The sequence below is a fragment of the Cucurbita moschata genome, unplaced genomic scaffold (genome assembly GCF_002738365.1).
Source record: "Cucurbita moschata cultivar Rifu unplaced genomic scaffold, Cmos_1.0 Cmo_Scf00009, whole genome shotgun sequence".
NCBI classification, from domain to species: Eukaryota; Viridiplantae; Streptophyta; class Magnoliopsida; order Cucurbitales; family Cucurbitaceae; genus Cucurbita; species Cucurbita moschata.
Genome location: NW_019268525.1, coordinates 4,749,976 through 4,776,761, shown reverse-complemented (window position 1 = coordinate 4,776,761; position 26,786 = coordinate 4,749,976). Strand labels below are relative to the sequence as shown.

At 35.7% G+C, this 26,786-nt stretch overlaps 3 protein-coding genes and 2 long non-coding RNA genes across 11 annotated transcripts in view; 2 read left to right on the top strand and 3 right to left on the bottom strand.

Annotated features, from left to right (window-relative positions):
- LOC111447461 overlaps positions 1 to 6,991 on the top strand; it is a 17,262-nt gene extending 10,271 nt beyond the window's left edge. For 2 of the 4 annotated variants that reach the window (XR_002711271.1, XR_002711268.1), the window contains one exon: positions 3,169 to 3,472. This is a non-coding gene — a long non-coding RNA (uncharacterized LOC111447461). Of the gene's footprint in view, positions 1 to 3,168; positions 3,473 to 3,666; positions 3,846 to 6,918 lie in introns of those variants that run through there. The other 2 variants (XR_002711270.1, XR_002711269.1) reach the window with 2 other exon arrangements.
- On the bottom strand, positions 3,882 to 9,688 carry LOC111447458 (methionine S-methyltransferase-like). Of its 3 annotated transcripts, XM_023086633.1 has the most exons (13): positions 9,406 to 9,687; positions 8,155 to 8,348; positions 7,880 to 8,086; positions 7,690 to 7,785; positions 7,207 to 7,395; positions 6,941 to 7,129; positions 6,614 to 6,850; positions 6,147 to 6,281; positions 5,754 to 6,071; positions 5,492 to 5,671; positions 5,150 to 5,420; positions 4,458 to 4,792; positions 3,882 to 4,361 (listed from the first exon to the last, which is right to left on the bottom strand). In XM_023086633.1, exons 1-13 carry the CDS (start codon positions 9,641 to 9,643, stop codon positions 4,065 to 4,067), a joined length of 2,886 nt encoding a protein of 961 aa, XP_022942401.1. In that variant the 5' UTR covers positions 9,644 to 9,687; the 3' UTR covers positions 3,882 to 4,064. The 3 variants fall into 3 exon arrangements, with proteins under 3 accessions (XP_022942401.1, XP_022942400.1, XP_022942403.1); XM_023086632.1 differs by having other exon boundaries at positions 4,458 to 5,420; positions 9,406 to 9,688; XM_023086635.1 differs by lacking the exon at positions 9,406 to 9,687 and having other exon boundaries at positions 4,458 to 5,420; positions 7,880 to 8,055; positions 8,155 to 8,185.
- LOC111447463 lies at positions 6,207 to 6,569 on the top strand. Its single transcript, XR_002711273.1, has 2 exons — positions 6,207 to 6,371; positions 6,429 to 6,569. It is a non-coding gene; the product is annotated as an uncharacterized LOC111447463 (long non-coding RNA).
- Positions 9,689 to 11,027: 1,339 nt separating the features above from the next.
- On the bottom strand, positions 11,028 to 16,644 carry LOC111447455 (protein STICHEL-like). The gene is made up of 6 exons (XM_023086629.1): positions 13,997 to 16,644; positions 13,663 to 13,882; positions 12,574 to 13,131; positions 11,782 to 12,493; positions 11,501 to 11,582; positions 11,028 to 11,403 (listed from the first exon to the last, which is right to left on the bottom strand). The coding sequence occupies exons 1-6, from the start codon at positions 16,097 to 16,099 to the stop codon at positions 11,308 to 11,310; spliced, it is 3,771 nt and encodes a 1,256-aa protein (XP_022942397.1). The 5' UTR covers positions 16,100 to 16,644; the 3' UTR covers positions 11,028 to 11,307.
- A 1,736-nt stretch (positions 16,645 to 18,380) lies between these two features.
- Positions 18,381 to 24,253, bottom strand: LOC111447408 (PHD finger protein ALFIN-LIKE 7-like). 2 transcript variants are annotated; one of them, XM_023086562.1, is made up of 5 exons: positions 23,909 to 24,253; positions 23,717 to 23,749; positions 21,477 to 21,705; positions 19,079 to 19,208; positions 18,381 to 18,972 (listed from the first exon to the last, which is right to left on the bottom strand). In XM_023086562.1, exons 1-5 carry the CDS (start codon positions 24,003 to 24,005, stop codon positions 18,694 to 18,696), a joined length of 768 nt encoding a protein of 255 aa, XP_022942330.1. In that variant the 5' UTR covers positions 24,006 to 24,253; the 3' UTR covers positions 18,381 to 18,693. The 2 variants fall into 2 exon arrangements, with proteins under 2 accessions (XP_022942330.1, XP_022942329.1); XM_023086561.1 differs by having other exon boundaries at positions 18,381 to 18,975; positions 23,909 to 24,247.
- Between the last annotated feature and the right edge of the window lie 2,533 nt (positions 24,254 to 26,786).

Here is a 26,786-nt window from a genome sequence, read left to right as displayed (position 1 = left end):
TTTTTTTTTTTTTTTTTTTTTTTTTTTTTTTTTTTTTTTTTTTTTTTTTTTTTTTTTTTTTGCGTTACACAAAGAAAGGAAGGAAGATAAGTTTAGATAAGGCTTGTACAAAAAGGAACATGAGAAGCCTCAAAGACACAACCTTAAAGGAACAAGGTTGATTATGTCAAAGCTTGTTGGGTACAAGGAAGGAAATATGCTCCAAGATATAAGGAAACAAAAGGACGGCCAAGAAAGACATGCAATCTCAACAAAAGATGTTATGATGACCGTGAAAAAGAACCAAGTTCCGGAATAAGTACATAACCTCAAGGCATAAGTTAAGCACAAAAGGCCACAAGGGGCCAGGATAGCAAATTAATAAGGACATGACGAAGAAGGACAAACCCATCCAAGGACCTTCGAGAAACTTAGGAGGACATAAGTAAGACTAAGTACTCCCCCAAGGCATGGTAAGAACAATGAACTTCTGTGAAGATTTTGTTAGAGCCCAAGTAAGATTAAGATACTTGGGTTAGTTTAAGATGCCCAAGAAAGGTTTAAAGGATCCAAAGAAAGGAAGTAAGATAAGTTTAGACAAGCCTTGTTTAAAAAGGAACAAGAGAAGCCTTAAAGATACAACCTTAAAGGAACAATGTTGATTATGTCAAAGCTTGTTAGGTACAAGGAAAGAAATATGCTCCAAGATATAAGGAAACAAAAGGATGACTAAGAAAGACTTGTAATCTCAACAAAGGATGTTACGGCAGACAGTTAAGAAGAACAAATGCCAGAATAAGTACATAAGCTCAAGGCATAAGTTAAGGACAAAAGGCCACAAGGGGCCACGAGGGCAAATTATAAGGACATGACGAAGAAAGGACAAACCCATCCAAGGACCCTTGAGAAACTTAGAAGGATATCAAGAAGGATATTACTAAAACTAAGTATTCCCCCGAGGCATGGGAAGAACAATGAACTTTTTGGAACATTTTGTTAGAACCCAAATAAGATTAAGATACTTGGGTAAGTTTAAGACACCCAAGAAAGGCTTAAGGGATCCAAAGAAAGGAAGGAGGATAAGTTTGGATAAGGCTTGTACAAAAATGAACGAGAGAAGCCTCAAAGATACAATCTAAAAGAATAAGGTTGATTATGTCAAAGCTAGATTAAGGTTGATTATGTCAAAGCTTGTTGGGTACAAGGAAGGAAATTTTCTCCAAGATATAAGGAAACAAAAGGATGACCAAGAAAGACAATCTCAACAAAAGATGTTACAATGACAATCAAGACGAACAAATGCCGGAATAAGTACATAACCTCAAGGCATAAGTTAAGGACAAGGGGCCACGAGGGAAAATTATAAGGACTTGACGGAGAAGGACAAACCCATCCAAGGACCCTCAAGAAGTTTAGGAGGACATAACTAAGAGTAAGTATTCATCCAAGGCATGGTAAGAACAATGAACTTTTGGAGAGATTTTGTTAGAGCCCAAGTAAGATTAAGATACTTGGGTAAGTTTAAGACGCCCAAGAAAGGTTTAAGGGATCCAAAAAAAGAAAGAAAGGAAGATAAGTTTGGATACGTGATTGTGGGTTGAAGTATGAGATTGAGCTCCCACGTTTTGAATTATTTCTTCTCATTCTTTGTAACAAAAATAATTATTGAGGTAGTATTGTCTAATAAGGTTTTATTCGGGATGAGAGAATAAAGTGTTATAAAAAATAGGGTACTTCATTGAACAGTCTATGGGTTTTCTTGAAGAACTAAATAAGATGATATCCTTACTTAAAGTAAAAAAATCCACTTGGTGTGGTAAATGAAGGACTATATGTTTGAATAGACAATTGAAAAACGAAAAATTGTTGGAATCAAGGAATAAATTTTTCATGTCATAAGTACAAAAGAATTTGAATCAAGGACAATTGAAAGGCAAAGAATAGTATTGAAAGGCAAAGAATAGTAGGAATAAAGGAATAAGGAATCACAAAAAGAGGTTTGTAAAATTTTAAAGAAAGGAAGCATTAGGATAAAAGAATTTGTTTAATTCGTGCTATAGAAAAGTTAAATTGTATTTCGATATAAGCTAGATAATGGATAATCTTTTGTATTCTTTTAGTATAATGGTTATGTATGAAAGTACGGTAGAAAGGTAAGTTTGGATACAAGAAGTATGGTTTGAAGTGTGAGATTGGACTTCAACTTTTGAAGTGCAAGTTAGATAACGACTTTTCGATTTTTTTTTTTGAGCTGGCTAATTATGTAAGGAAGGAAGGAAAATTGTGGGTTAAAGAATCAGATTGGACTCCCAACTTTTTGATAATGGACAATCTTTTGATTTTTTTAAGTTCAATGGTTTTATATGAAAAGATGGAAGAAAGATAAGTTCGGATACAAGAATTTTGGTTTAAAGTTTAAGATTGGACTTCAAATTTTGATAGATGATTTTTTTTGCCATAATTTGGATAAAAAATAACGTTTGAGGTTGTATAGTCTATTAAGGTTTAATTTGGACAAGTGAATAAAGTATTATAATGATGAAATAAGGTACTTTTTAGAACGGTCTATTGGTTTCTTTGAAGAATTCAACGTGATGATGAATAAATTATTATGATGACGAAATAAGGTGCTTTCTTAAAACGGTCTATAAGATTTCAAGAAGAATTAAATGAGATGATATGATATGCTTATTTAAGGAGGGTAAAGATCCCATTAGTGTGGTAAATAGAAGAATATATGTTCGAATAGACAATTTGGAAAGCGAAGAATTGTTACAAATTTTGTTTGCCGCCTTGTCTATTTGCATGTCGGCTATCCCACCTGGGACCTAACTTCACCAAACAAACCAACCATGACAAATCTCCACCGCACATGTTGAACCCAAAAAAAAAAATAAAGAAGAAAAGATATATTTAATATTCTTAATAGATTGTCATCACATTTTGGTTTTAACTGCTTTAGCTGTTTTAGCCTGCACATTGAGGTATCTGTGTTCTTATAATCAAACACTTGAGGAGATGTTCATTCCCTTTATTTGTCTGTTTACTTCAGAAAAATCCAAACATCGTTCCCTCCCTTTTAACATTTGCACTAAATGATGCTGTAACTTACGACAGGGCCAGACTAAAATTCTTCCTCTCTTTGAATTTGCATACTGTGCTTGATTTTACTGCATTCAATTTTTGTAGGCTACTGAAACTGGAGGGCCATATGGATCCATCAATGATGATTCTCGAACAGTTTTCAAGTATGGTATTACATTATTAGTTTTGAATTACTAAACTTCTACGTTTTTTAGTTCCAAAATTATTTTCAGCCATCATAGGGTACTGTTGAAGTAGTTCGTAGGTAACCAAAAGCATGCAATCAATCTGATCTTGTCAGGAGTTATTAGAGTGAATAAGCTATTCAGAAAGCATGTTTATTACCAACAGAAGATTGTGCTAACTCCATTGAAAGGGCATGTTTAAGTCATCACCATACGTTAGATTACTTAATTGCAAATAAAGTTGGCTCTTTTATCTTCCTTCTTACATTGCTAGAATAAAGTTGGATCAGTTGGTAAGTGTTAAAAGAAAAGATGTAGATGGCTCTTTTATTAAACTTTTGATATATTGTTGAATATTTTAAAGATTGTTTCGAAGAATATTCAAGATAATATGGTTTTTGTCGCATCCAAATGGTAGGAAGAGATGGTAGTGGAAGCCAACAGCAACTATAGGGACTTCGCTGCCGAGATGAGGCTCGAGGTAGGGGCTTACTGTTTTCAGCTTGCTGTTTAGATCTATCAATTTGCATAAAATAAGAATGACCGAACCTAAAAGAATGATTGAACCTAAAGATGATTTTTTGAAAAATAGGATCCGACAATATATATTCACTATAAAAAAACTAAAATTCGAGCCAAATTATACATTTAATCCAAAAATCAAATGTGTTAAATGTCAGACGAAATATGTGATTCCCTGTTATAGTTTTGTAAATAAATATGAAGGGGGCTTTCATTGATAATGAAATAATGCCCTTTTCATGGTAAAAATCAACTCAAGGACAGGACAACATGAAAGTGCTTTAAAGAGAGCACTTATAAGCAGGCAATTCTTTTGAACTCAGCAATACAATCCAATGCCTTCTGAAATTCACTTTCCTCCAACGCTATTGTGAACCGGCAGTATCCAGGAATTCCTGTCCATGAGCTGCTGTTGATGCATAAGCCAGTGGCCTTCAGGATGGCTCCTCTGATGTTTGAATCATCGAGCTTCACTTCGTAATCAATGGCGTTCTTCAGTCTGGTTGTCTTGTTCGAATAAAGAGTTGGCTTGGCAACCGTAGAAAACCCGGCATGGGGCTCGAGCACATCCCATCCACAGCTCCCAAGTGTCTATATCATCAGGTGAGAGAATATTAGTAAAACAAAACATTTCTAGCATCTGGATCAAACCAATAAAATAATAGTCGGTAGAAATTTTATGGTTACCTCTGCCAGGCGTCTGGATCTACTTCTCAGGTCCTTAATCTGTCTGGTTACAGCACCCCACATCTCTTCTGACTTCTTCTCTCTTAGTCCTAGCAACTTCTTTATAGCATATTTCACTGTGCTATGAGGTCGACTTAATCCCGAGAAGCTATGAAACAAGTCGATCAAAGGCAGTTGGTTCAAAGCCAGAAAACCAAATTTGAGGGCACCCGTTAGCATCATCGATGATAGTTCTCCAAGCAGGCAAACAGAAAATGAACTGCTAGACAGATAAAGCCTAGATAGAACTCCTTCCAGATTCCAGCCGCCCCAACCCTCATAATCAAATTCCAACCCTGAAAATGAAGTATCAATGATGACCCTGGCCCCAAATTTAGCACAAGTAGTTAACAAATTCTCTATTTCTTTCTGGTCATAAACTCGACCAGTTGGGTTAATTGTTGGACCAGATATGTAAACCCACGGGGTTTTCACATTATTGAGTGCTTGATTAAGTGCACACTCTGTTAGCTTGAATCCCTCTTCGGATTTGGTAGGTATATTTACAATTTTTGCCTTTAAAAACTTGGCACTGTAAACGTAGCTTCCGTTCGTCCCAACCGGAAAACACAGTGTTCCTCCTTCTTGGATGCAACAGAGAACCATCTTGTTAAACAATGTTAACGAGCTATCAGCATACGTAAAGTCTGTACCAAATGGGAACCCATAAGTGGTTTTGACAAATTGCTTGATGCTAGTGGTGATATCTATTTCTGACTCTGACATGTTCTGTCTTGAAAAACTTTCAAAGATTGCAGCTTTGACTGGAAATGGAGTAGGCAGGAAGCTCTGATCAACATCCATGTGAATCAGGTATGAATTTTCAATCTGGTCAATTGATAGCTCAGCATTATTCAGAACTGAGATGGCAGAACTGGAAAACCCAATTATGTCTGTTGAGCTTGCACTTTTGTCACATTTTCTCTGAGGACATGAATCAATTAACAGTTACAACTACGGGTAAACAAGTACATTAAAAAACATGTTTTATGTACCTGTGCTGGTAGATGTCGATCAGGTAGCTGAAAAGAAAGTAGCTCATGGAAAAGACATCCATAATAATATTGACTTATGGGTGCAGTGTTCCCTTCTAACAATTCTACGGTCTTGGACAAGGCCTTAAGAATTGGTTCTTCTTCAGAAATAACAAAAGCCACTTCTAAATCCATATATACCTGGAAAGTGTACTGAGTAGTCATTTAGTGATAATTTAATTGAAGGAAGCAACTGATACCTGGAAGTTGGAAAATGGATTACCTGATTTTTCACTAGGCCGCACAAAATAGCTGCATGAGAAGGAAGAGAGTTTCCTGCTAAATACTTTAGGACGCCATTGGAACTAGGAAGACTGGATAGCTCAAAGTGGTCTGATATGTCTATGAAGAGACGGGAACCTATTTCTCTTGTAACATCCAAAAGCTGCACAAAAGCTGAGCTAGTAACAGCTTCAAAATGAGCCATCCCAGTCACCACTACCTGAGGTTTCAGCTTCTTTATCAGCTCGATCATTAAATCGGACTGGCTCGGAGCCTCAATAACTGTACGTACATCGTCTGCGGCACGACCAATTCCAGTCTGCAAAAGAAGAATACAGATGATCCCAGGCTTGCCCCATTGCTAGTGCTGAATTGTGCATGAAGATGCACTTACCTCAATATTGAGAGAAGTTAACCATTGTCTTGGTAGGTGTCGAGTTAGATGCTCATCCACAATGGCAAGTCGAGGGGAGAACAAGCGCAGAGCATTCTCAATGGCCACAGCCCTCGAAGGAAAAACCACAACATTCTTCACAAGAAATGGCAACAGACAGACCACTTAGAGATGCAGCCTTGTGTATGCTTCACATAATAAAAAAAAGACCACAACACTCATAGTGTTTGTGTGCATACATAGATTGATGAGCAGCCATGAAGCACGAACACTTCATTTTAGGCCAAGTGTTCATGACATAGCGTTGGACACAAATACGTCCAGACACGTGGCCAACACGCTATTTTACACGTCACAGTTGGGAAAAATTTTTAAACGAAAATTACCTGAATCATTTAAATTTAGAAAAAGAGAAAAAAAAAATGACAAAAAGTGATGAAACAACTTTAAGTAGTAGGTCATCTTACACCAGAATTGAGTGGTATGTGGTGGTATTTTTTCATAAATCCAGCAATAAGGCTTCGGAAACGCAAGCTTCCAGCCGGTGGCTCATATGGAAAACATGCAGTTTCTTTAAATATGCTGCCAAGATAAGCTAGGAATGAAATCTTCTCATCAGCAACAGAATCATCTTGAAATGATAAATCTAATGAACCGCTGATTTCTTGGAATCCACTCTTAAGAAAATCAAATATTGTCTTAACCTGTCGGTTCATTGCAATTTTATATGAATATTCATTCCATATCCTCGTATATTTTACCTTAAAAACAGCTTTATTAGGGTACGGAAGAACCTGATTTGGCTGACGGAGTTGGCAGCTATAAACTGATAGTGCATGAGAGATGCGACCACCAGCCTTCCCATAAGCCCATGCTGTGCGAGCACAAATAGGCTGATCCCCTGAAAGTCCCATAAAAAACTCAAAACGATGCGGACTGTTCTTCTCAATTTCAACTAAGGCAGAGATGTCAGTATCAGCCGCCTGTAAATAAAACATATGAATATGAACTCTACATGTATGAACAAATTCATCTCTGATGAGAAAAAAACGTTTTTTGCCTGAAGAATTTTGGTCTGCCAAAGCTTGGTAATGCGGAAGCCACGCCGTTCGAATAAGCGCTTGCAAACGCCTTGTCCGGGACGTCCTCCCATATTGAAGATCATAATCCCTGTAGATTTGATAACACTTATTCCTTCCTCTACTGCCCTGGCTATCAGACCTAATCCAAATTGATCTTCAACAAAACCCTGCATTAAAGGATAGTAGTACAAGGACTCGTTACTCCAAAATGTTAGGAATCACGATTTTCCACAATGATATAATATTGTCCACTTTTGAGCATAAACTCTTATAGCTTTGCTTTTAGTTTCTCCAAAAGATCTCGTACCAATAAAGACGTATTCTTTACTTATAAACCCACGATCAACCTTTTAATTAGCCAATATGGGATTTCTCACCCAACAAATCCTCAACAGAGAACAGGTTAAACACGGTGAATATAAGCCATAGAGATCCATAAAAAATGTGTATAAGTGACTTACTTGAAGTGCACAATAGTTACTCAACGAGTGCAAAAATTCCTCACTAGCGTTTTCGGTAATCATCTTGGACATAGCATCTGGATTTGGGTTAAGAATCTGCAAGGGGCAACCAATTGTGAGTTCCACAATTTATGTTAAGATTTTGTTTTGCTTATAGTTCCATAATCAATTCTGTAAGCTTCCGGTGTACCTGAGGAATGCATCCAACAATTCGCTCAAGTTGGATGTCATTATCTCTACAGTAGGCCAGCAGATCAGATTCATGGAACTCCACTCTATCCAAAAGGGTTCTGTTCTCACTGTCAAGTATGGGTTGGCCCTTCTCATCCAGAGCGTTTAAATATAGATTAATCCAAGAGATCTTGACTGCTCGAGGGTTGATATCAAGGCCGTAGACCTACAAAACTTAACTTCAGAAGTATTTATAGGCTTATAGCTGTTAAGGTAAAGTTTTTGAAGACAAACCTTGAAAGGTAACCATTTGTCAGCAATGGCGATGGATATCCACCCATTTCCACAACCAAGCTCAGCCACTGTTTGATCCTTAAATATGGAATCTGGGGGCCTATTCAATCCCTCGAAAAAAGTAAATGACCAATCTTCCGGGATGAAAATGCTGGGGATTACCATTGAACTCAGTTTCTTCCTCCCGTGGTAACCTGATGAAAAGGTTTCAAGGCAGAAATTTAAAAGAAAATAAATATATAAAAATACAACATCACTATATATGCTAGCGGGAATAATCAGTGTTTCTTGACAATTGTACTGACCATACACTGGCTACCGTGAGGGAAGTCCTTTTTCAGGTATAATTTGCAGGCCATAAGATTTCGGTGTTGGATTGTAAGATCTCATATCGATTGAAGAGAGAAACGAGTGCTAAGATCTCATATCGATTGAAAAGAGAAACGAGTGCTAGCAAGGACGCTGAGGCCGAAGGGAGGTGAATTGCGAGATCCTACATCGATTGTAGAGGAAAACTAAGCATTCTTTTATAAGGGCATGTAAACCTCTCCCTAGCATACGCGTTTTAAATATCTCGAGGGGAAGCGTGAAAGGAAAAGTTCAAAGAGGACAATATCCGTTAGCAGTGACCTTAGGCTACAAATGGTATTAGAATCAAACACCAGTCGTTAAATCACTAGACAGTATGTCAGCGATACTAGACGGTAAGCCTCGAGGACACTAAGCCCCAAAGACGCTAAGTCCCGAATGGGATTGGCCACTACAAATGATGTGTCCGAAGACGCTAAGCCCCGAAGGGGAGTAGACACTAGACGGTATGTCAGCGATAACGTTAGGCCTCGAAGGGGAGTTGATTATGAGATCCTATATCGACGGGAGAGGAACGAGTGCCAGCGAGTACGCTAAGACCCGAAGGGAGTGGATTGTGAGATCCCACATCGACGGGAGAGGTGAACGAAACATTCTTTATAAGATGTGAAAATCTCTCTCTAACAAACCGTTTTAAAAACTTTGAAGAGAAGTCCAAAAAAGACCATATTTAGTAGCGATGATTTTGGACTCCACTTAATTCATAAAATCAAACACAGTGCAAGACACAGGAAGCATTCCGATTCTCTCATTGCCGCAATGACAAAGCGAGCTCGTGCAACTATAACTTTTAGAAAAACGAATTAGAAAACAGCGTTTCAAATTTAACTACGCACAAACATAAAGTTCAAAACAACAAAAAAAAAACAAAAGAAGTAGGACCTTCGTATTGGTCGAGAAAGATATCATCGATCCGGAAATGGTAAGAGGAGAAGCACCGATCGCAATCATCCTTGGTAGGAAAACGCCTCTTAATATCGTCGAGAAACACACGAGCTCTAACTCTGGTAGCCGGATCATCAAGTCGGTCGAGGACGGAACGGAGAGCGGCGTAAGCGGCGTCGCCAGACTGCTGACAGCGACTCAAAAACTCATCAATGGAGTCCAAAACCGACGCCATTGGAGGGAGGAAGAAGCAGAGAGTGAGAGAGAGAGAGAGAGAGAATGGCGGGTGAAGGTTTAAGCTTAACGTGAAAACGAAGGAAACGAAAGAATATTAAAATTTTGATTTTTTAAAGAATTAATCTATTTGTCATGGAAATTTAAATTTTTATATAAAATTTAATGAATTTTTTCCTCTACTTATTATTATTTTTATTTTGGTCGCCTCCAAAAATAATTGGGGGGAGGGCGGGTACATTGTGGCTCTCCCCCAGTTTATGACACGTGGCCAGCCGAATAAATACTTTTTTAAATTTTCAGATTGCACACGTGGATTCTTTTCTAATTTATGTTTTTTTCTTTTTTTTTTGTTATTCATTTTTGTAAGATTCTGTGGTTAACGAACATATTTCTTTTTCATATCTTTTTGTTTTACCTTTCTATTTTATCTTTTTTCTTCTTTATTTCCATTTAAAATTTTCGCGTTGCTCGTCCTTTCTGTTTTTTTTTTTCTGATTGTGAAGCCTTATTTAAATATATATTACCTTTATAAAAAGCCCTTTTAGAAAGTAATGTTATTTATAAATTACGCAGAGTATCGAAACATTTGTGCGAATATTTTTTTAAGAAAAAAAAATAAAAGGAGAATTTGAACTTTTGACTTTAATAAAAAAGAATATATACAAATTATTGTTAAATTACGTTGACATTAACAATTAGACTATATTTGTAAAAATTAAATGATAATGATTATTCTTATGTAATGTGAAATAATTATGAAAAACAAGTGAGTTCAATTCAATTCAATTCTGCCAACAAATTTTTTTTTCCGAATGCTGCATTCCTAGATTGAGGATTATTGGGTCCTAGATTGAGGATTATTGGGTCCTAGATTGAGGATTATTGGGAGTAAGTCCCACGTTAGTTAATTTAGTGAAAGATCATGAGTTTATAAGTAAGGAATACTATCTCTATTGGTACGAGACATTTGGGGAGAATCCCAAAACAAAACATGAACACTTATGATTAAAGTAGACAATATCGTACCACTACGTGGAGAATTGTGATTTCTAACCTCCTCAAAGTACAATAAATAATAATAATAATTTTCAAAAGAAACTTTTAAAAGCACTTTCAGAAAATGGCCCGAAAAAAATCTAAGATAGAAGATTTGCTCTTCCATAAGGACAAATTTTCGTCTTGTTCTTGTCGGTTGTCTTAAAGAGTTCACATGGTATTGCATGAAAAAAAAAAATGTACCTTTTTTATCCAATAAAATAAATATTTAGAAATAAAATATTTTCATTCCCAAAAAAATCATTTCATTTGTTTAGTTCAAAAGGTCAAAACTAACATTTTCCCCCAAAAAAAGGAAAGGCCGATTCTGTGAAGATATGGAGATCTTGAGTTCTAAAATTTCCTTATCTAACTAAAACGACAGAGTATACATCTTTTTAAGATAGTGATAGGCTGAGATTCTTTACAAATAAGTCAAAAAGAATTCTATTAGGAACCAAAGCTTCCCCCTCCAATTAGGCACACTCCAATGTTCATTACTGACCATTTATTGGCTCGATTAATGAGAACTTTACATCAACTACTTCCCCCTCCATCCCTATGCCCATAAAGAATTGTACCAAAAAACACAAAATTACAGAGACTAAACCATTACCAGAGTCATGTTTATCGTCTAGATCGACTCCCGAAATTCCTCGACTTCCCACACTCCCCAAACAGTGAAAATCTTCCACTGCGTGACCGAGCATGGTTGGTTCTTACCTGCTCATTCACCAACAGAAAAAACAGACATCAATGACTCCCAACTCAACATCAAGTTAAATGTTCATAAAATGGAAAAGTGAACTGTGGAAATTACCTTTCCCCTTTTATGGGATTTGCTGTTGTTCCAGCAGAACAATCCACTACAACCACCAGCCGCTGAGCTTGATTCATATCCCCTGTATTTAAAACAAATGGAGGCATGGATCTTGTTAAAATTAAGAGTTGAGATCATTTAGAATAAACTTTGATGATCCTCCCATGCAAATATGCATAAGAAAACCATATTTTACGTTGTTCATCCTCTACTCAGCAAAAACATAATGAAATTCAAGGCAAGAAAACTCAGTGATTCAATCGAAAGCTAGAGAAACTCACAGGTTATCCTTGTTTGCATTTCCCACCATGCCGCCATCGTGCAGTATACTTGGGGAGATAGCATAGCGGTCCACCCGTCTGCCAACCTGCTCCTTCTGGGCAAGTAGCTCTTCATTAGCCTTCAGAACTTTAAGCTCACGGTTCAATTCATCATCCCATTTCCGAGAGGAGTCCCCTGTTGAATTCATTTCTTCCGTTTGATCTTTATAGTATGAACCATCTTGAGGCAGGACTTGATTCTTCTCGGGTTTCAAACGACTCAAAGATCCAGGTGTGCCTTTTTCCATGGCCTGTAACCAGGCAGTTTCCAACCTTTGTTCACGAATAATCGATTCTATTCTCTGCATCGGGATTTCCTGTCTCCTGTCCCTCGAACCATCTATTTGATTGTTACTTTCGGATGGTAGCTGCGATGAATCAGAGGTTGCTTGATATGTTCCATCCAGAATCAAAGAGCGGCTAGAATAGCCCTCCATTGCATTAAGATTGGCAATTTTCCTTTCTTTATCAACAGGTTCGTGTTCTACACCTCCGGACGACTTGGCTGCAGTCATACCATTAATAGAAGTCTCACCATCTGGTAACAAAATGATTCTAACCTCTACATTGCATCTAAGAACCATCTCCATAGAATTTGTGATACTGCTCAGAAACCTTTCAGCTCTGGATTTGATATCTGCATCCTCAAAGGCAACGTATGCAATAAGGGTATCTGCAAGCAGAAGAAATTAAGCACCTATCAAACGAGAAAGGGTACAATTTCGGAAGACAATCAATGGTTCTGGTCCTTACCTTCAGATTCCGAAAGGGACAAAAGCTTCCCATAAGCATACAATAGCTGCCGCAACGTCTTTGAGTGGCACCTTTCAATACAATGCACCCAGATGTTATCCAACTTTTCTGAGTTTTTGCATCTGAAAACCATATTTCTAAGAGTAGCATCATCACGCGAAAAAGAGTCTTTACCCTCCATGAACTGTTTATGCGTGGGCTTGGGGTTGTTACTCAAACTATCAACCATAGGCGACAAATCCCCTTGATTATTATAATTGCCATTTTTCAGGTTGCACAAAGATGCAGGGGAACCTAACTTCGGTATAAGATGAGAAAATGACTTTTGTTTGTAGCCAATTGTCCCATTTGAAGTAGTTGATGGATCATCGTCAGTTGTCTTGCAGCTCTGTCTCCTATTGCTGCCTGTCGGAGTGAAATCTAGAGAAGATATGGAACCAAGTTGCAAAAGAGTTGCTGTGAACCAAGTTGAACGCTCACTGGAAACTCTTAACTGCTTCTCGGCCTCCGAAAGAAACTTAAGAGCATGCTTCAATCTTTCCACTTCGGTTTCGCTCACTGAAGGAAAGCCACAAAATACGTCAATTGAGGATAATCGTAGCAATCTCCAGAACATCTGTTATACTAATTTCGTAGATCAATATTAGCAAGAAGGATATTCTTTTCACTTCAGAGGACATCATCATCATCTTTCATTATAAGGATAATCAAATCGAAACGAACATTGTACAGTTAATAATCAAATAAAATACAGAAAAACAAAAAAATCATATTTATAACTGAAGAATTTCCCCACCAGTACAACTTATGGATGAACAAGTAATCTTCATTACAAGGAAGAAATGGAAATTCATGTTGAAAACTGACCATGCAAAGAAGAGTTGATGCAGGTACATTAAGAGTTCAATAACATAGGTTTACCGTATTAGGGGCCTCTAATCACATCAAACCCAATTATTCAAGCAGACATTAACAGTTCGAAATAATAAAAAATTGTGTTCTTATAATCTCATAACTATACCATATCTTAAACATAACACCAGCATGATTTTGACTTAATGACATCAGAAGATGGTGCAAGATACTCACAACTGCGTCCACAAAATATTGAAGCACTGTCTTTAGGATCAATAATGTTGTAGGTTCCAGCAATAATGTCCATAATCAAGCTGGCGAGTTGAGACATCAAAACCAGCGGATCAACCCCAGAATCCATCAACTCTCTTGCTCTTTTAACTGTTTCTGCGGTGTTTGAAGACATTGCTAGCGCTAAAAGCTCAAGCAACTTTTCATCGGAAACAATGCCAACCTATGAAAGAGGAAAACAAGTGATAAATATGAAGAACTATTTTCAAAAAATAGAAAGAATCAAATCAAATCAAACCAGGTAACATGAAAGCGAAAGAAGAGGGACTTTGCTCACAAGTTCATTAACCAGAGATATTGTTATCCTTTTCCCTAACAAACTCAATTGTTCCAACATTGTTTCAGCATCTCTAAGTGAACCATCAGCATTCATAGCTATCAAATCCAATGCATCCAAATCAGCATCCAAGTTCTCCTCTGCAGAAATTCTTTTAAGTCTTTCTACCATGTCACAATCTTTTATTTTGTTAAATATGTACTTCTGACACCTTGACTGAATGGTACGGGGTATACTGTCAAGATCAGTAGTTATGAATATGAAGACAACACGTTGAGGAGGTTCTTCAAAGAATTTGAGAAATGTGAGCCACGCCTTAGAGGGCAACAAATGACACTCATCAATGAGAAAAACTTTATATCTCAAGAAGGCTGAAGATGACCCGGATGATAACCTTTTTAATTGGTATCTAATTCTATCTATTCCCTTCCTATTTGTTCCATCAATTTCCAAGAGATCCTTTTGTTTGCCAGACATGAAATCAGTGCATTCTCTGCAGTATCCACATGGCTTATTTTCCTCCGGGGCCAAACAATTCAACGCAGCAGCAAAAATCCTTGCTGCTGTTGTTTTTCCAGTACCCCGAGGGCCTTGGAAAAGATAAACAGGAGCAATCCGTCCCCTTGAAATAGCATTTATAAGTGATTGTACCACTATATTCTGACCTATCAGTTCATTAAAAAACACCGGTCTATACTTCTGGCTGAAACTTGTTGTACTTTCTGGTGTACTTCCCTCCTCTACCTCCCCATTTAAAGCAACAATCTCTAGCCCTTCATGACTCCTGCAACTTGACCATCTTCGTCCATCTAACCTACTCAGAGCCTCCAAATCAAGCTCCCCAAAGTTAGTAGACAGTTCATCATCGCTTCTCCCGGTTCCAATCGATGAACCAACTCTGCCATCTGCACTGTTAGTAAGCAATGGGAGGACCCCTCGAGCACTTCCTGAAGTAAATCTTCGGTTACTGGAATTTAATAATTTGCGCCTAGAATAAATAGATTGACTACCAAACAAAATGCTACTTCCCTTCCTTCTCCAGGTATCAGAAAGTGAAGGAGAGCAACAGCCTCCACAAACTCCTCTATGCTTTGGCGTCCTCTTTGACCAATAGCAAGGAATACCACACCCCTGGCGACCAGGAAAATCTAATTGATCATCCACTTCATCATCTGCATCATTAATCGAAGTTGTGGTGCCTTCCCACGACCCAACAGTACTTGGGTTGTTATTAACATACCTATTATAAGAACTAGTAGATAAAGCTGGGGTGCTATAAGAATAGGAAGAGTCCTCTTTTCGATGATTTCTCAATAACTTAGCAGATGGGTGGAGCTTCAATAGTAAAGGGGAAGCCGCAGAATATCGTCTGAAATCCTCTGAGTTAGAGTAATCTTCGGTGTCATCAGACTGCTCGATTGAATCATCCTGGCTGAAATTAATAGACAACGAAGGATGGCCCTCCAACAATTTCCTACCAAGAACAGGACCCTTTTGTCGATGTCTCGACAAAACATCCAAATGGGAACAATGCTTCTTACTCTTCTTCTTGAACGCAGAAGCCCGTTTGGCCAATGGTCCGCCATATGACACTAGATTTGCATCACCGCACCTGAAGACCATTGAAGAACAGAGATCTCCCAAGTAGGTGTCGCTCTTTGAGTCGCCTCCATTTCGAGCATCACTCAAGCTATCATCAAGACTGAGCCCCGGAACTGAATAAGACCCATCATTAGTACCGTTGTTGCCATCACGGTCTTCCTTCTGATGGATAACACTCTTTTCGCTTGATGATTTATGGCTCTTCCAGTTGTAGAGGTATATCTTCTTGTCCTTGGGATTCCGATTTTCATTTCGAGGAGGAACAATGGCGTCCAGTTGGGATTGGCCACTATGCCTCCTGGTCTCACTTTCCAAGTTCTTGTTCAAAGAAGAAGACGCTCCACCAGGCACCGCAGCCAATACAGATCTAGAAGAGTTAAGCGGAGACTTCCAAGACGAGGTGGTACCAGGATCCCGGAGAACACGAGCAGCCTTGCGGATTTGAGTAAGTTCCTTTTTCAAATGAAGCTTACTAGGATCAGAAACTCGAACTTCGGCCATTATCACTCAACTAGTAGAACTCGAAGCAAACACTCAAAGCACAGATTAGCTGCAGAACGAACTCGTAACCATTTACATTGGCATAATCACACACACATTTCCATTTCATCGATCAAACATGATAGCAAGCAGTAGAATAACAACAAAAACAACAACAACAACAGAAGAACAAGAAAACACAAAATGTTTACTTAATCTCCATCATAGAATACGAAAACGATCAGTAACAAAAGGGCTTAAAAATAACAGAGATCTGAGAGACTCAGAGAGAAAGGAAAAAGAAAATGTAGAAGTGAGTTTTAGGGTTTTAAGTTGGCGCCTCAAAAATGAGCCTCTGAATACAAATTTGAGAGAATGATTCCAGAGAAATTGAAGAAATGGAAGATGGAAAACTGCCTCTAAACACGGCGGTCTTGATTGATTGATTGATTGATTCTTCTCTCTCTCTGCAACAATGGCTTGATTATTGATTTTAGGCACATTTTGAGTCAATAAAGAACTGCCCTTTCCCTGTTCTTCATTCATTGCAATCCGCCATTGATTTTATATTCATACAAAAAGGAGGAGAACAGAAACATTTTCAATTATTGATTTCACAAATTAAGATCCCTTTTTTACTTTTTTTTTCCTTTTTTTGGGTTATTATAAATAAAAAATGGTTTTTTTTTTTTAATTTGTACCTTTTATTGTTTTGAAAGTTGCATATTCAAAGTAATATTCTAAAAAGAAAACATTTATTTTATTTACTTCCTACTTTGCATGAAAAGCTACTTTATATGAAGTATGAAACTTGGGGATTGGAAAATAAAGGAAAATTAATTTAAATATTTTGGCTTTTCAAGCAAAATTAATTTCTCCAAAATAAGCAAATTGGCTCTTAATTAGGCTAAAATAGAGCCCATTCATCAAATGGAGATTTATTGTTATTATTATTATTATTAATTATTATTAATATAAGGGAGAATCATTTTCATTCCTTTAATAAATAACTAAATTAATAAAATATTTGCATTTCTAATTCTAATGTAATTAATACGCACATGCCTATAAGTTACAACTTATAGGTAACTATTTCATAACTGTATCACATAATATTAATTATAATAACTAAAATAAGTTATTTATTATTTACCAATTTGGGTAAAGTTAAATAAATTATTAAAACTAATTTATTATTAAGAGTGCAATTTTAGTGACTAAAATCATATTTTAACCGACAAAAAAGTTGGAAGTGACATCCAATAAATATAATATATTGAAAATAGAAAGGCTACAAATAATTAAGTGTGGGATTAAATGAATAATTTATAGTGATATTATTATTATTATTAAAGGTTCTAAATCACTTATCCATTCATTCACCTAATGACAAAAGTAAGACTTGTGTAGAGTGAATTATGGGTCTATTATAGGTCTCTTCTTTGTCACTTTGATTGTTTAGAGAATCAGATTGGTTGAGAGGTGAAGCTACGAGAAGAGTAAACACTTATAGATATGATGTCAGGGCGGTGAAGCTACGAGAAGAGTAAACACTTACAGATATGATGTCAGGGCAATCCAATCACTCGAAGAAGAGTAAACTGTGCACGCTAAGAGAAAAGGGGAGAATCCTGTTCTAACCGGGCATTGCTGTCGGTCAAATACAGCAGCGGATAAAAGAGCATGCGATATTTCTCGAGGCTCATTTGAAGAAGTTGTTGATAGAAAAGATGGATTAACAGCCATCTCTTTCAATGGGAATGTGACTATGAAAATAAGAGAGGAGAAGGATGAAGTTATGTGATAGGTAAGAGCATTAAAATAGACAGAAGAAGACACGGCAGCGGAGGCCACAAGGTGTGTGCCTGAAGTTTGATAGATGCAGAAATTAATGAGCAAAAAAGCCTCAATAGTCACACCTTGCAGACAAGCATTCACCAAACAAAACAAAACAAAGCAGGACTTGACTTGACTTGACATCGCCCCATTGTCTTCTTACGTTTGTTAGAGATGATATTAAATCATCCAAACCAACAAACAAACAAACAAAAACTTCCAGACATCTCTAAATGTATCCATTTTCCTCTCTCTCTCTCATCCAAATTGCCTCAAACTTCTTACACATAAACAGAAATTTCAACCTCAGCCCCTTCAACCAACAAGCATAAAGGCAGATCCAAATCACTGTCATTCTAGGTCCTCCTCCTTCAATAGCCAGCCTGGTTGAAGAACGCATTAAAAACAATGATCCACCACTCTACCTATCCAGTTCTTCTACAGGCATTTAATAGGAAGAAAAACATGAACAAGAGGTTGTTTCTGAGTCTGATTCAATTTGGGATGTGGATGACAAATATTCATAACTATTCAAAGAGAAAACCACTAATTCTAGAATTAGACAGAAGAATAACACAAGTAGGAAAACTTGAAATTCCATCCCAATTCACCAAATCTGTCAACGGACTTTAACAACACCATATTTTAGCTTTATAATCGTAGTAATAACACAAGTCTCGGAGTCGTCGTGCTGCCTGCTTTCTTCGTTTTTTTTTTCTTTTCTTTTTCTCCCTTTTTTTTCATTCCCTGCAACTATCTTCAACTTTCAGATCCTAAATTCAAACCCTTGCTCTCTTGTTACTGCAACTTGGACACTTGTATTGTTTGATATGCTCGGCCTTGGCTGGTGTAATCTTCACACACTTTCCATGGAACCATCTTTCACATACATCACAACAAATCCAGAATTCATCGTTGCCGTAATTGTCCCCACAAGCCCCACATGTTGCACCCTGTTCATCATCTTCTTCTTCCTCCTCGTCTTCCCCGCTATCTTCATCCTCTTTTGGTGGTGGAGACATCTTCACTCCCTTGCTATGGGACTCCAATTGCCTGGACTGCTAAAAGACAGAAAAGAACAGCAGGATTTATGTATGGCATGAGTTGCAGCAAAAGAACAGAAGAATAATGTTCAACTAATTATGAACTTCGGAAATTGCTTACCATCTTCCCACCCGATTTGCTTTTGCTGCTATTGTTATGAGTGGCAGACTGTTCTTTTGACTGCTTACCATTTCCACTTACAACTTCAAATACACTTGGGAGATCGTTGATCATCTGGAATAGCCTCTTCCTGCAATGTCCAATCTCAATCTGAGTCATGTCTGTCTAATACCATGACGAAAATACAGTATTGGCATAAAGGAAGTCAAATTTTCAGAAATAAAGACCACAATTTAACGATGGAGGAATTTTCTGGATATTTCCCCTACTTTCCTAAACACAACACGTTTCATATACATTATTGCCATTACCATATGGTGAAAATGACTATGCCAGAAGACATTGAACAGAAATCCAACTAAAATAAAAAATAGCTTATTATTCCACTGAAGCAGATGACCTTAGCAGATGAGAAGGAATCCAAATGAATACAACGTAGCAAAAGTGAGATCAAAGTCAAAGCATGCTTAAAGACGTCACAAGGATCCCGTAAATTTCCTGACATCCGTAGAACATAGAAACTTAATGTGCCTAAGTTACAACTTTACAATAATTTCGAGAATAAAAACTTTCACAATTTCACAAACCACCAGGTTCAAGCAACAATGATACAGACAGGTCAAAAATTTTCATAGGGCTTCTCTCACTCAGCCGCTTACATCAAGTATTGGCCTCAACAAGAGGTAAACATTACTTCTGTAGTGATCATTAAGCCCCTCAACCTATACTCTAATCATTTTGACTGTATGACTCTGTAAGAATATAAAAAGTTCACCTAAAACTTCATTAGGAAATAATAAATTTCTCCTCTTTGTCAACATTTATAGTCTAAAATGAGTAATGCACAATACAAAAGGATGCCAGACCTTAATCGTGTAATTCCGTTCCTTCTTGTATCATCATTCAGATTTTTTTGAGAAAAAGAGTAAGAAAAGATAAGAAAGAGAAAGAAGTACATGCACACCAAGGAATAGCTTAGATTTGACTTATTCAGAATCCATTAAAGAAAGTTTAGGTAATTTTACCGAAAGAAGCATGGGCATGGGCATAACATGAACAAATTTTAAAATATATGATATGATCACGACAAAGACATGTATGTTAAAGTGCTCATACGTTTCAGCGATTCTCAAGCTAGAACTAGATTTAGTTTAAGCTATTTTCAAAAGAGAGCCAACATAATAAGAAACTTGAAAATCATTTTCATATGCCAAGCCTACCTCTATAGATAACTGATTAACTACTTATAAATAATGGTTTATGTCCCGTGTAATGCATGTCTTAATTAGCTAGTTAAAGTAAGTGACAAAATGAGATAGCAGAGCGGAGACTACAAGGTTTCCTTGAAAAAATCATTGAAGTCATGAAACAAACCCGAGATTATGAGCATCAAAAAGCACATGCAATACAATGCACTAAAGAATTGTTGAAATGATAGCATGGTAAAAAATGGGTATAATTTTTCTCTGAAGAAAATAATAATAAAAGATAAGCAAAGTAGACTGCAAGTTGACTCGATGTTGAAGATACTAACCACTCCTGCAAGAGACCTTTCCCAGGATACTAAAGCTTTCTTTTTAATAAGAGGAAAATGCTAGAACTAAACAAATAACTATGCATAAAATTGGTAAAACTAGAGGATAACTTGAAGTTAACCAAGTATTTTCAAATCTAAAAATGAGTAAACCCCCATCTTAAACTGGAAGAACCAAGAACAACAGAGCATTCAAGGGCAAGGATACAGTTATCCAAACAATTCAAACCACAGACTCCTGTCTACTTGGAGAAAAAAGATAGTTGCATCAACAACAGGGGAAAAAACATATACATAGATCCAACTTGAAACAAACAAAGTTCACACTCAACTCTGAACAAGTAATTTTTTTAAAACGATAAACAAACTTTTCATTAAGAAATGAAAAGATATAAAAAGTTCCAGGAGTTCTTCTGAAAGATCATCTGTTGACTGCTAGATTTTGTGAAAACACACTTCGGGTTATTTTGTTAGAGCCCCCCAACACACAGACACATCCTAAAGTAAAAAAATAAATACGGAGGAGTAACTTATCATACAAAATAATTTGAGCCTTATGAGTATGAAGCATTGTTAAAGCCCCTCCACTACACTGTTTTTCCAAAAAAAAAAAAAAATGTTCAGACGTGACACGCTAGAACATGAACAACTAGTGAAACCTCATTCTCTATCTCCATTCACAGTTAAATGTAAAATTGTCCTTATTACATTGAAAAGAGAAAGATATGTGTGGTGAAGCAGAGCCAAATTTCTTTTATATATTTTGAATTTTATATATATATATAAAAGTAAAAAGACAGCAGCATTAATGTGAAAAATGTCTTATAAAGAATTCATAATGGTCACAAAAGTAATGTTGCAAACCTTTCATTCTTCCCAAATCCAAAACGAGCACCAAAATAGAATGCAACAGCAAGCAACCATGAATCACTGTGAACTGCAACCAGCGATAACCAATCTTTCTCCTGCATCCCATCCCTCGCAAAGTTTATGCCTAATGCTGGTTCCGGGAGCTCAGGGGGCACCTCCTCCACAGGCAAGTTAACTTCCCACGTTTCATTTGGAAGTCCATAGAGACACAGGTTCTCCTTCTCTATAAGCATGACAAGAATTGACTCGGACAAATATAAGAAATTCTTTCTTTAATCCTCAATACATCTCAAATTAAACTCAAGAAAACTTGTATTACTCTATCACATATTTTCAGCTACAAAGTAACAACTAAAAGAAAAAGAGGTAATGTGATCAAGGACAGGATAGTCAGCCAACATGACATCCCTCAAGATGCCAATCAAGGTTAACCTCCATATTTAGAACTGAGGGTGTCCAGAAAGTCAATATTGGAGGAGCACTTTCAACTGCCCGTCCATGTCATATAGTGAAATCATCTCATTCATTCAGTAGAAGAACTGGGGTGACTAAGTAGAAGTTGAACATAACATGATTTCAAAATTGTAAGATTTTAATTGGAAGAGGTTGTCACCGTAATAATAACTGTAATATAAAAATGATAAATAATAAAAAAAACGTAACATTGGATATCAAGTTAAGGTTGATGCAGTATTCCACTCATGTAAAGAACCATTACACGAAGAAATTATATGTAAATCTAACACAACTTCTAAAAACTAAGAAATAAGCCAACCATCCCACCATAAATGAATAAAATCTTCATATCAAGATAAAAATTGCATAATAAGTGCGCATGGTAGAAGATAGAATCCAGGAGATGGATTACCCTCCACTACATTTCAGGTGAGGGGGAAAAACATGACCTTCAAATCAATACAATTATATAATCGAACTTCATTCTCAATGAAGGGAAAGAGAAAGGTAACAATTAACAAAGCAGTGGTTGGATTAAATGGTTGAAGAGAAAGTTACAATTTGTTAAAAAAAGATTTATTTAGTTCTCATAAATAAGCAAACACGAAAGAAGATGAACAGAAAGAAATTTTCAGATTTAACAAATCTATAACTATAAACATCATAATGAATGTATGCAAAATAGGTCAACAGAAAAGGCAGAAGTAAAAGAATCCTATCCACCTCTTCAGAACTAGCCTTAAGTAGATATAGTCGCAAACAATGAAACCTGTCCATCAATATAATAAATAAAACGAGGAAATGATAATTACATAGAGAGCTCCCCACACGGTACATTTTCTAAAGATTTCTTTTGAATCAGGCAAATCATGGATGTGGACAGAAAAGGAGGATCAAATGCATTCATATAATAAGTTTTAGATAAAAGAACTTTGGGAGTGAAGAAATAGCAAAGAGAAGGGAAAATAAGAAGAAAAGATTCCAAAATGACAATACCCAAAGCACACATCCAGTCATGGGAATCGTAGTGTCAAATTTGTGTATGTCATTATCCAAAATGTTACTTATAGAGGTGCAGAAACCAAGGGAACACAATTAAAAGTTAAAACATCCCGTGTAATGCACTAACAAAATAAAAAACAACCAGTTAAATAGATAGACATATATGCAATATGTTTCACTCTCCAACCTCCCATTTATGAGATTCAAAATCTGTGACTGTGTGTTGACCCCGCACCAGCTCATTCACTTGTTATTGAATATCCACCGTAATCAAATTTAGCCAGTTACTCGAACCATTTATACTGTTATGCTCAGCTCTACCCTAAGGGTTCAAAGAGCGCATAAATATCTCCAGTTCTACCACAGCCCAGGACCCCAAATACTTCCAAACAGCTGAATTTAGCTATGAAGTTAGGAGAAAACAATCGTCAGGCACATCCCACGCACAGAAGAAATATTATTCAGATAGACTTGCAACATTAAGCCGAAAAAAAACACCAGTTCCATGTAGAGAGCTAGCTAGCAAATGACAACGTATTAAAAACATTAAAAAAAAACAAAAAAAAAACAATTCAGTAGCAAAACTAAAGATAAGACAGTTTTAAAGAGACACACCTAGAATACTTCATCAAAATGAAAAAACAAATTCAAACCACTGAACAAACGGAATTCAAGACCACGAACAAGCGTAAGAACTAGAAAATAGCGAACGATACATTTCTGAACACTAATTAAGACAGACATCAAGAGAACGATAGAAGAGAAAGAAAACCCACCAGGATCGCACTGCTGGTAAAACTTCTCAACATCTGCAAAAACTCAAATAAAAATGAAAAAAAAAAAAAAAGATTAAAGTGCTGGAATTCGTACAGAAACAACTACACAGTCAGCCAACATCTAAGACGAACAACACAAACAGAGTAAAGATGAAGAGCGGAAGCAGAAAGAAGAAAAAAAGATGAAGAGACCCGCGGTGAGGGCTTTGATCAAGCCGGCACGTCTGCCTTTAAAGTCGCTGTAGACCTCATCCACTGTACGGGGTATTGGGTGCGGCATTCCCTCCATTATCTGTCTAAAACGAGCCGCGAACTGAGAGAATTAGGGATTTCAGTATGGATTCAACTGATGAAACTGCAAATTTCTTCAGAAGAATAGAAGGAATTGAGCTATGTAACGAGTAGTTGAAGCAAAGAAGAAGAAAAATTGAACGGACACTTTTAGGGTTTGTTGGTTTTTCTATGTAATAATTCGACAAAGAAAGAGAGAGAGAGAAGAGGAGGGAGAATGTCAGTTTATTTTCAATTTACTGACGGATACAGCCGGTAGTAATTTGATGGCTAATGTTTTGCTATTTGCTAAATGACAGGCCATTAAAATATTTTTTAATATTTCTTTTTTTTTTTTCTTTTTTTTTCTTTTTTCTTTTTCTTTTTTTCCTCCTCGATTTAGAATAATTCTCAACCTTCTTCTTTTAGTACAAAATATTCCTCAAGCTTCCACAGTTTTTAATAAATTAATAAATATTTTGTCTAATAAAATATTTTTAAATTTTCTAACATTTCGATCAAAACTTTCTTTAAAAAAAAAATCAAAATATTCTTAAATATTCCAAAAAAATTAAAAAATATTATTAAGTTAATTTTAAATGAAAATTATTAATATTTTTGTTAAAAGAAAAAATTCTTGAAATTTAAAAAGTGTTTCAAAAATATTTTTGAACTTTAAAAATTTCACGATATCTTTAGTTTTTCAAAAATAATCTTCACGATAAAAAAAATAATCATAGGCTTTTAAAAATAGCATTGATATTTTTAAACTTTCAACTAAATATTTTAAATTTATTTTTCAGTCTAACACTTCTCTCATTTTTTTTTCTTATATATTTATTTTTTATAAAAAAATGAAAAACTCTCTCATTTATTATTAGTATTTTTAGACACAAATAACCCATTTATTTTTCAAATGGATTCTTTCTTAATTTAATGTATCTTAAAATAAATTAGATATTTGGGTGTCGAAGATTCTTAAATTTATATTTTGTAAATGCTATTCAAATAAAATTAGAGTATTTGATTTTTTTTGTTTCAAGTTTTAATATTTAAAATGAGAAGAAAAAAAAAGAAATGAGAAAAAACTTAGAGATTGAAGAAGGAAAGAATGAGATTAAAAAGGTATTTAAGAAACGAGGAAAAAAAATAAAAAATAAAAAATTATTCAAACGAACATTTAGAGAAAATGGAGAAAGAATGTGTCTAAGGTAAGAATTTTTTTTAAGTCAAACTCATTAAATGTTATTTTTGAAAGTTTATTGAAATGTATTTAAATCTCAAATGAACTTCTTGAGCAAAAGTTCGATCTAAAAGAGAAACGCGTAAGTTGATATTAGAAGAGGAAAACCAAGAAGTTGGCACATGTTCTAATGTTGGAAATAATGTTTTTAAGTTGTGGGTTTCTCCTAGTCTCTAGCTTAGTGGTCTATTCTATATGAAAAAGATAAGCTGGCCTGTTGTGATTAAGCCTACAGTCTTGGCTTTTAGTTAGGTTAATTTATATTTAAAGGTAATTCCAACATCAATATATTTCTATTTATATTCGTATCTTTGTTTTCTTTTATATTTATTCTCAAGTTTAATTGAGGAAGAAAATGAAACGATAAGAGAATGGAAACTTCTCTGTGATAGACGCGTTTTAAAACAGTGAGGATGACAGCAATACGTAATAGGTCAAATCGAACAATATCTGCTAGTGGTGGGCTTAGACAATTACAAAGTGCGTGTCACGGTTATCTTTGTTGTGTGTCAGATGTCAGTGTCAATTTTGTCCAAATCATGTTCGAAGGGTAGAAAGTCATTTCCAAATTTCGGCACTTTCATGCGTAATTAGGTCTTTACTCTTTCTATCGAGGGTTTGAAATTATGTCGACCCTTTCCATGGCTAAAATATCACAAAATATACTAAAAGGGGTGTGACTAATTGTCAATTATTTCTACTCGAGTTACAAGCCACTAAAGTTGGGGTTGTTTCTTATTAGCTTTTAGCTTGTAACATTATTTTTTTTAAATCGTTCTCAATTCATTTCTTCGCTCACGTTTTCTAAAACATTTTTCTCAAACGTGACTCGAGCCCAATCATACATCAAGGATTGTTGGCAAACTTCAACTTTTGCACGATTGACTTGCTTATTAGATTAGAACATAATGTCTGCAAGTCAACCTCGTTGATAATCGTTTGAGTTCCACATCAACTAAATAAAAAGAAAAAAAAAATAAGTACGTAAGTAAGTGACACTATCTCTATCCGTATAAAACATTTTTTAGAAACCAAATGAAAAGCTGTAAGAGTGTTCTGGTATTTTACGTTGGTGTACAGTTTTATTTAGGTTTGAAATTCAAACATTCGATCTTGTAGTAAAAATTACAATAATTCATCCGTTGAACTATATAATATGCTGAATACGATCATAAATTAAATACGAGACTAAATTACATTTATCTCATTCTAATTTTAATACAATCCAATGTTTTAAAAAATTTTAGCTCCTCATTCTTGCATAAGAAAAATAAAAAAATAAAAAATAATAGACATTAGTGGTTATACTGTTTTGAATTTCAATGTAATTTATAAACTTTTCACATATTTATTAAAGTTTTATTTACCCTTTTTGTAGTGGGTGAGAAAAAATTACCTATACTTTATTATTAGCCAGCATTTATTTGTTAAAACTCATAAAAAAATATATATAATCGTTAAAATTTTATTTCATCCGAATAAATTCGACCTCACATTTATTATACTAAAAATATTAAATATTGTAATTTTACAAAAAAAAAAAAAAAAAAAAAAAAA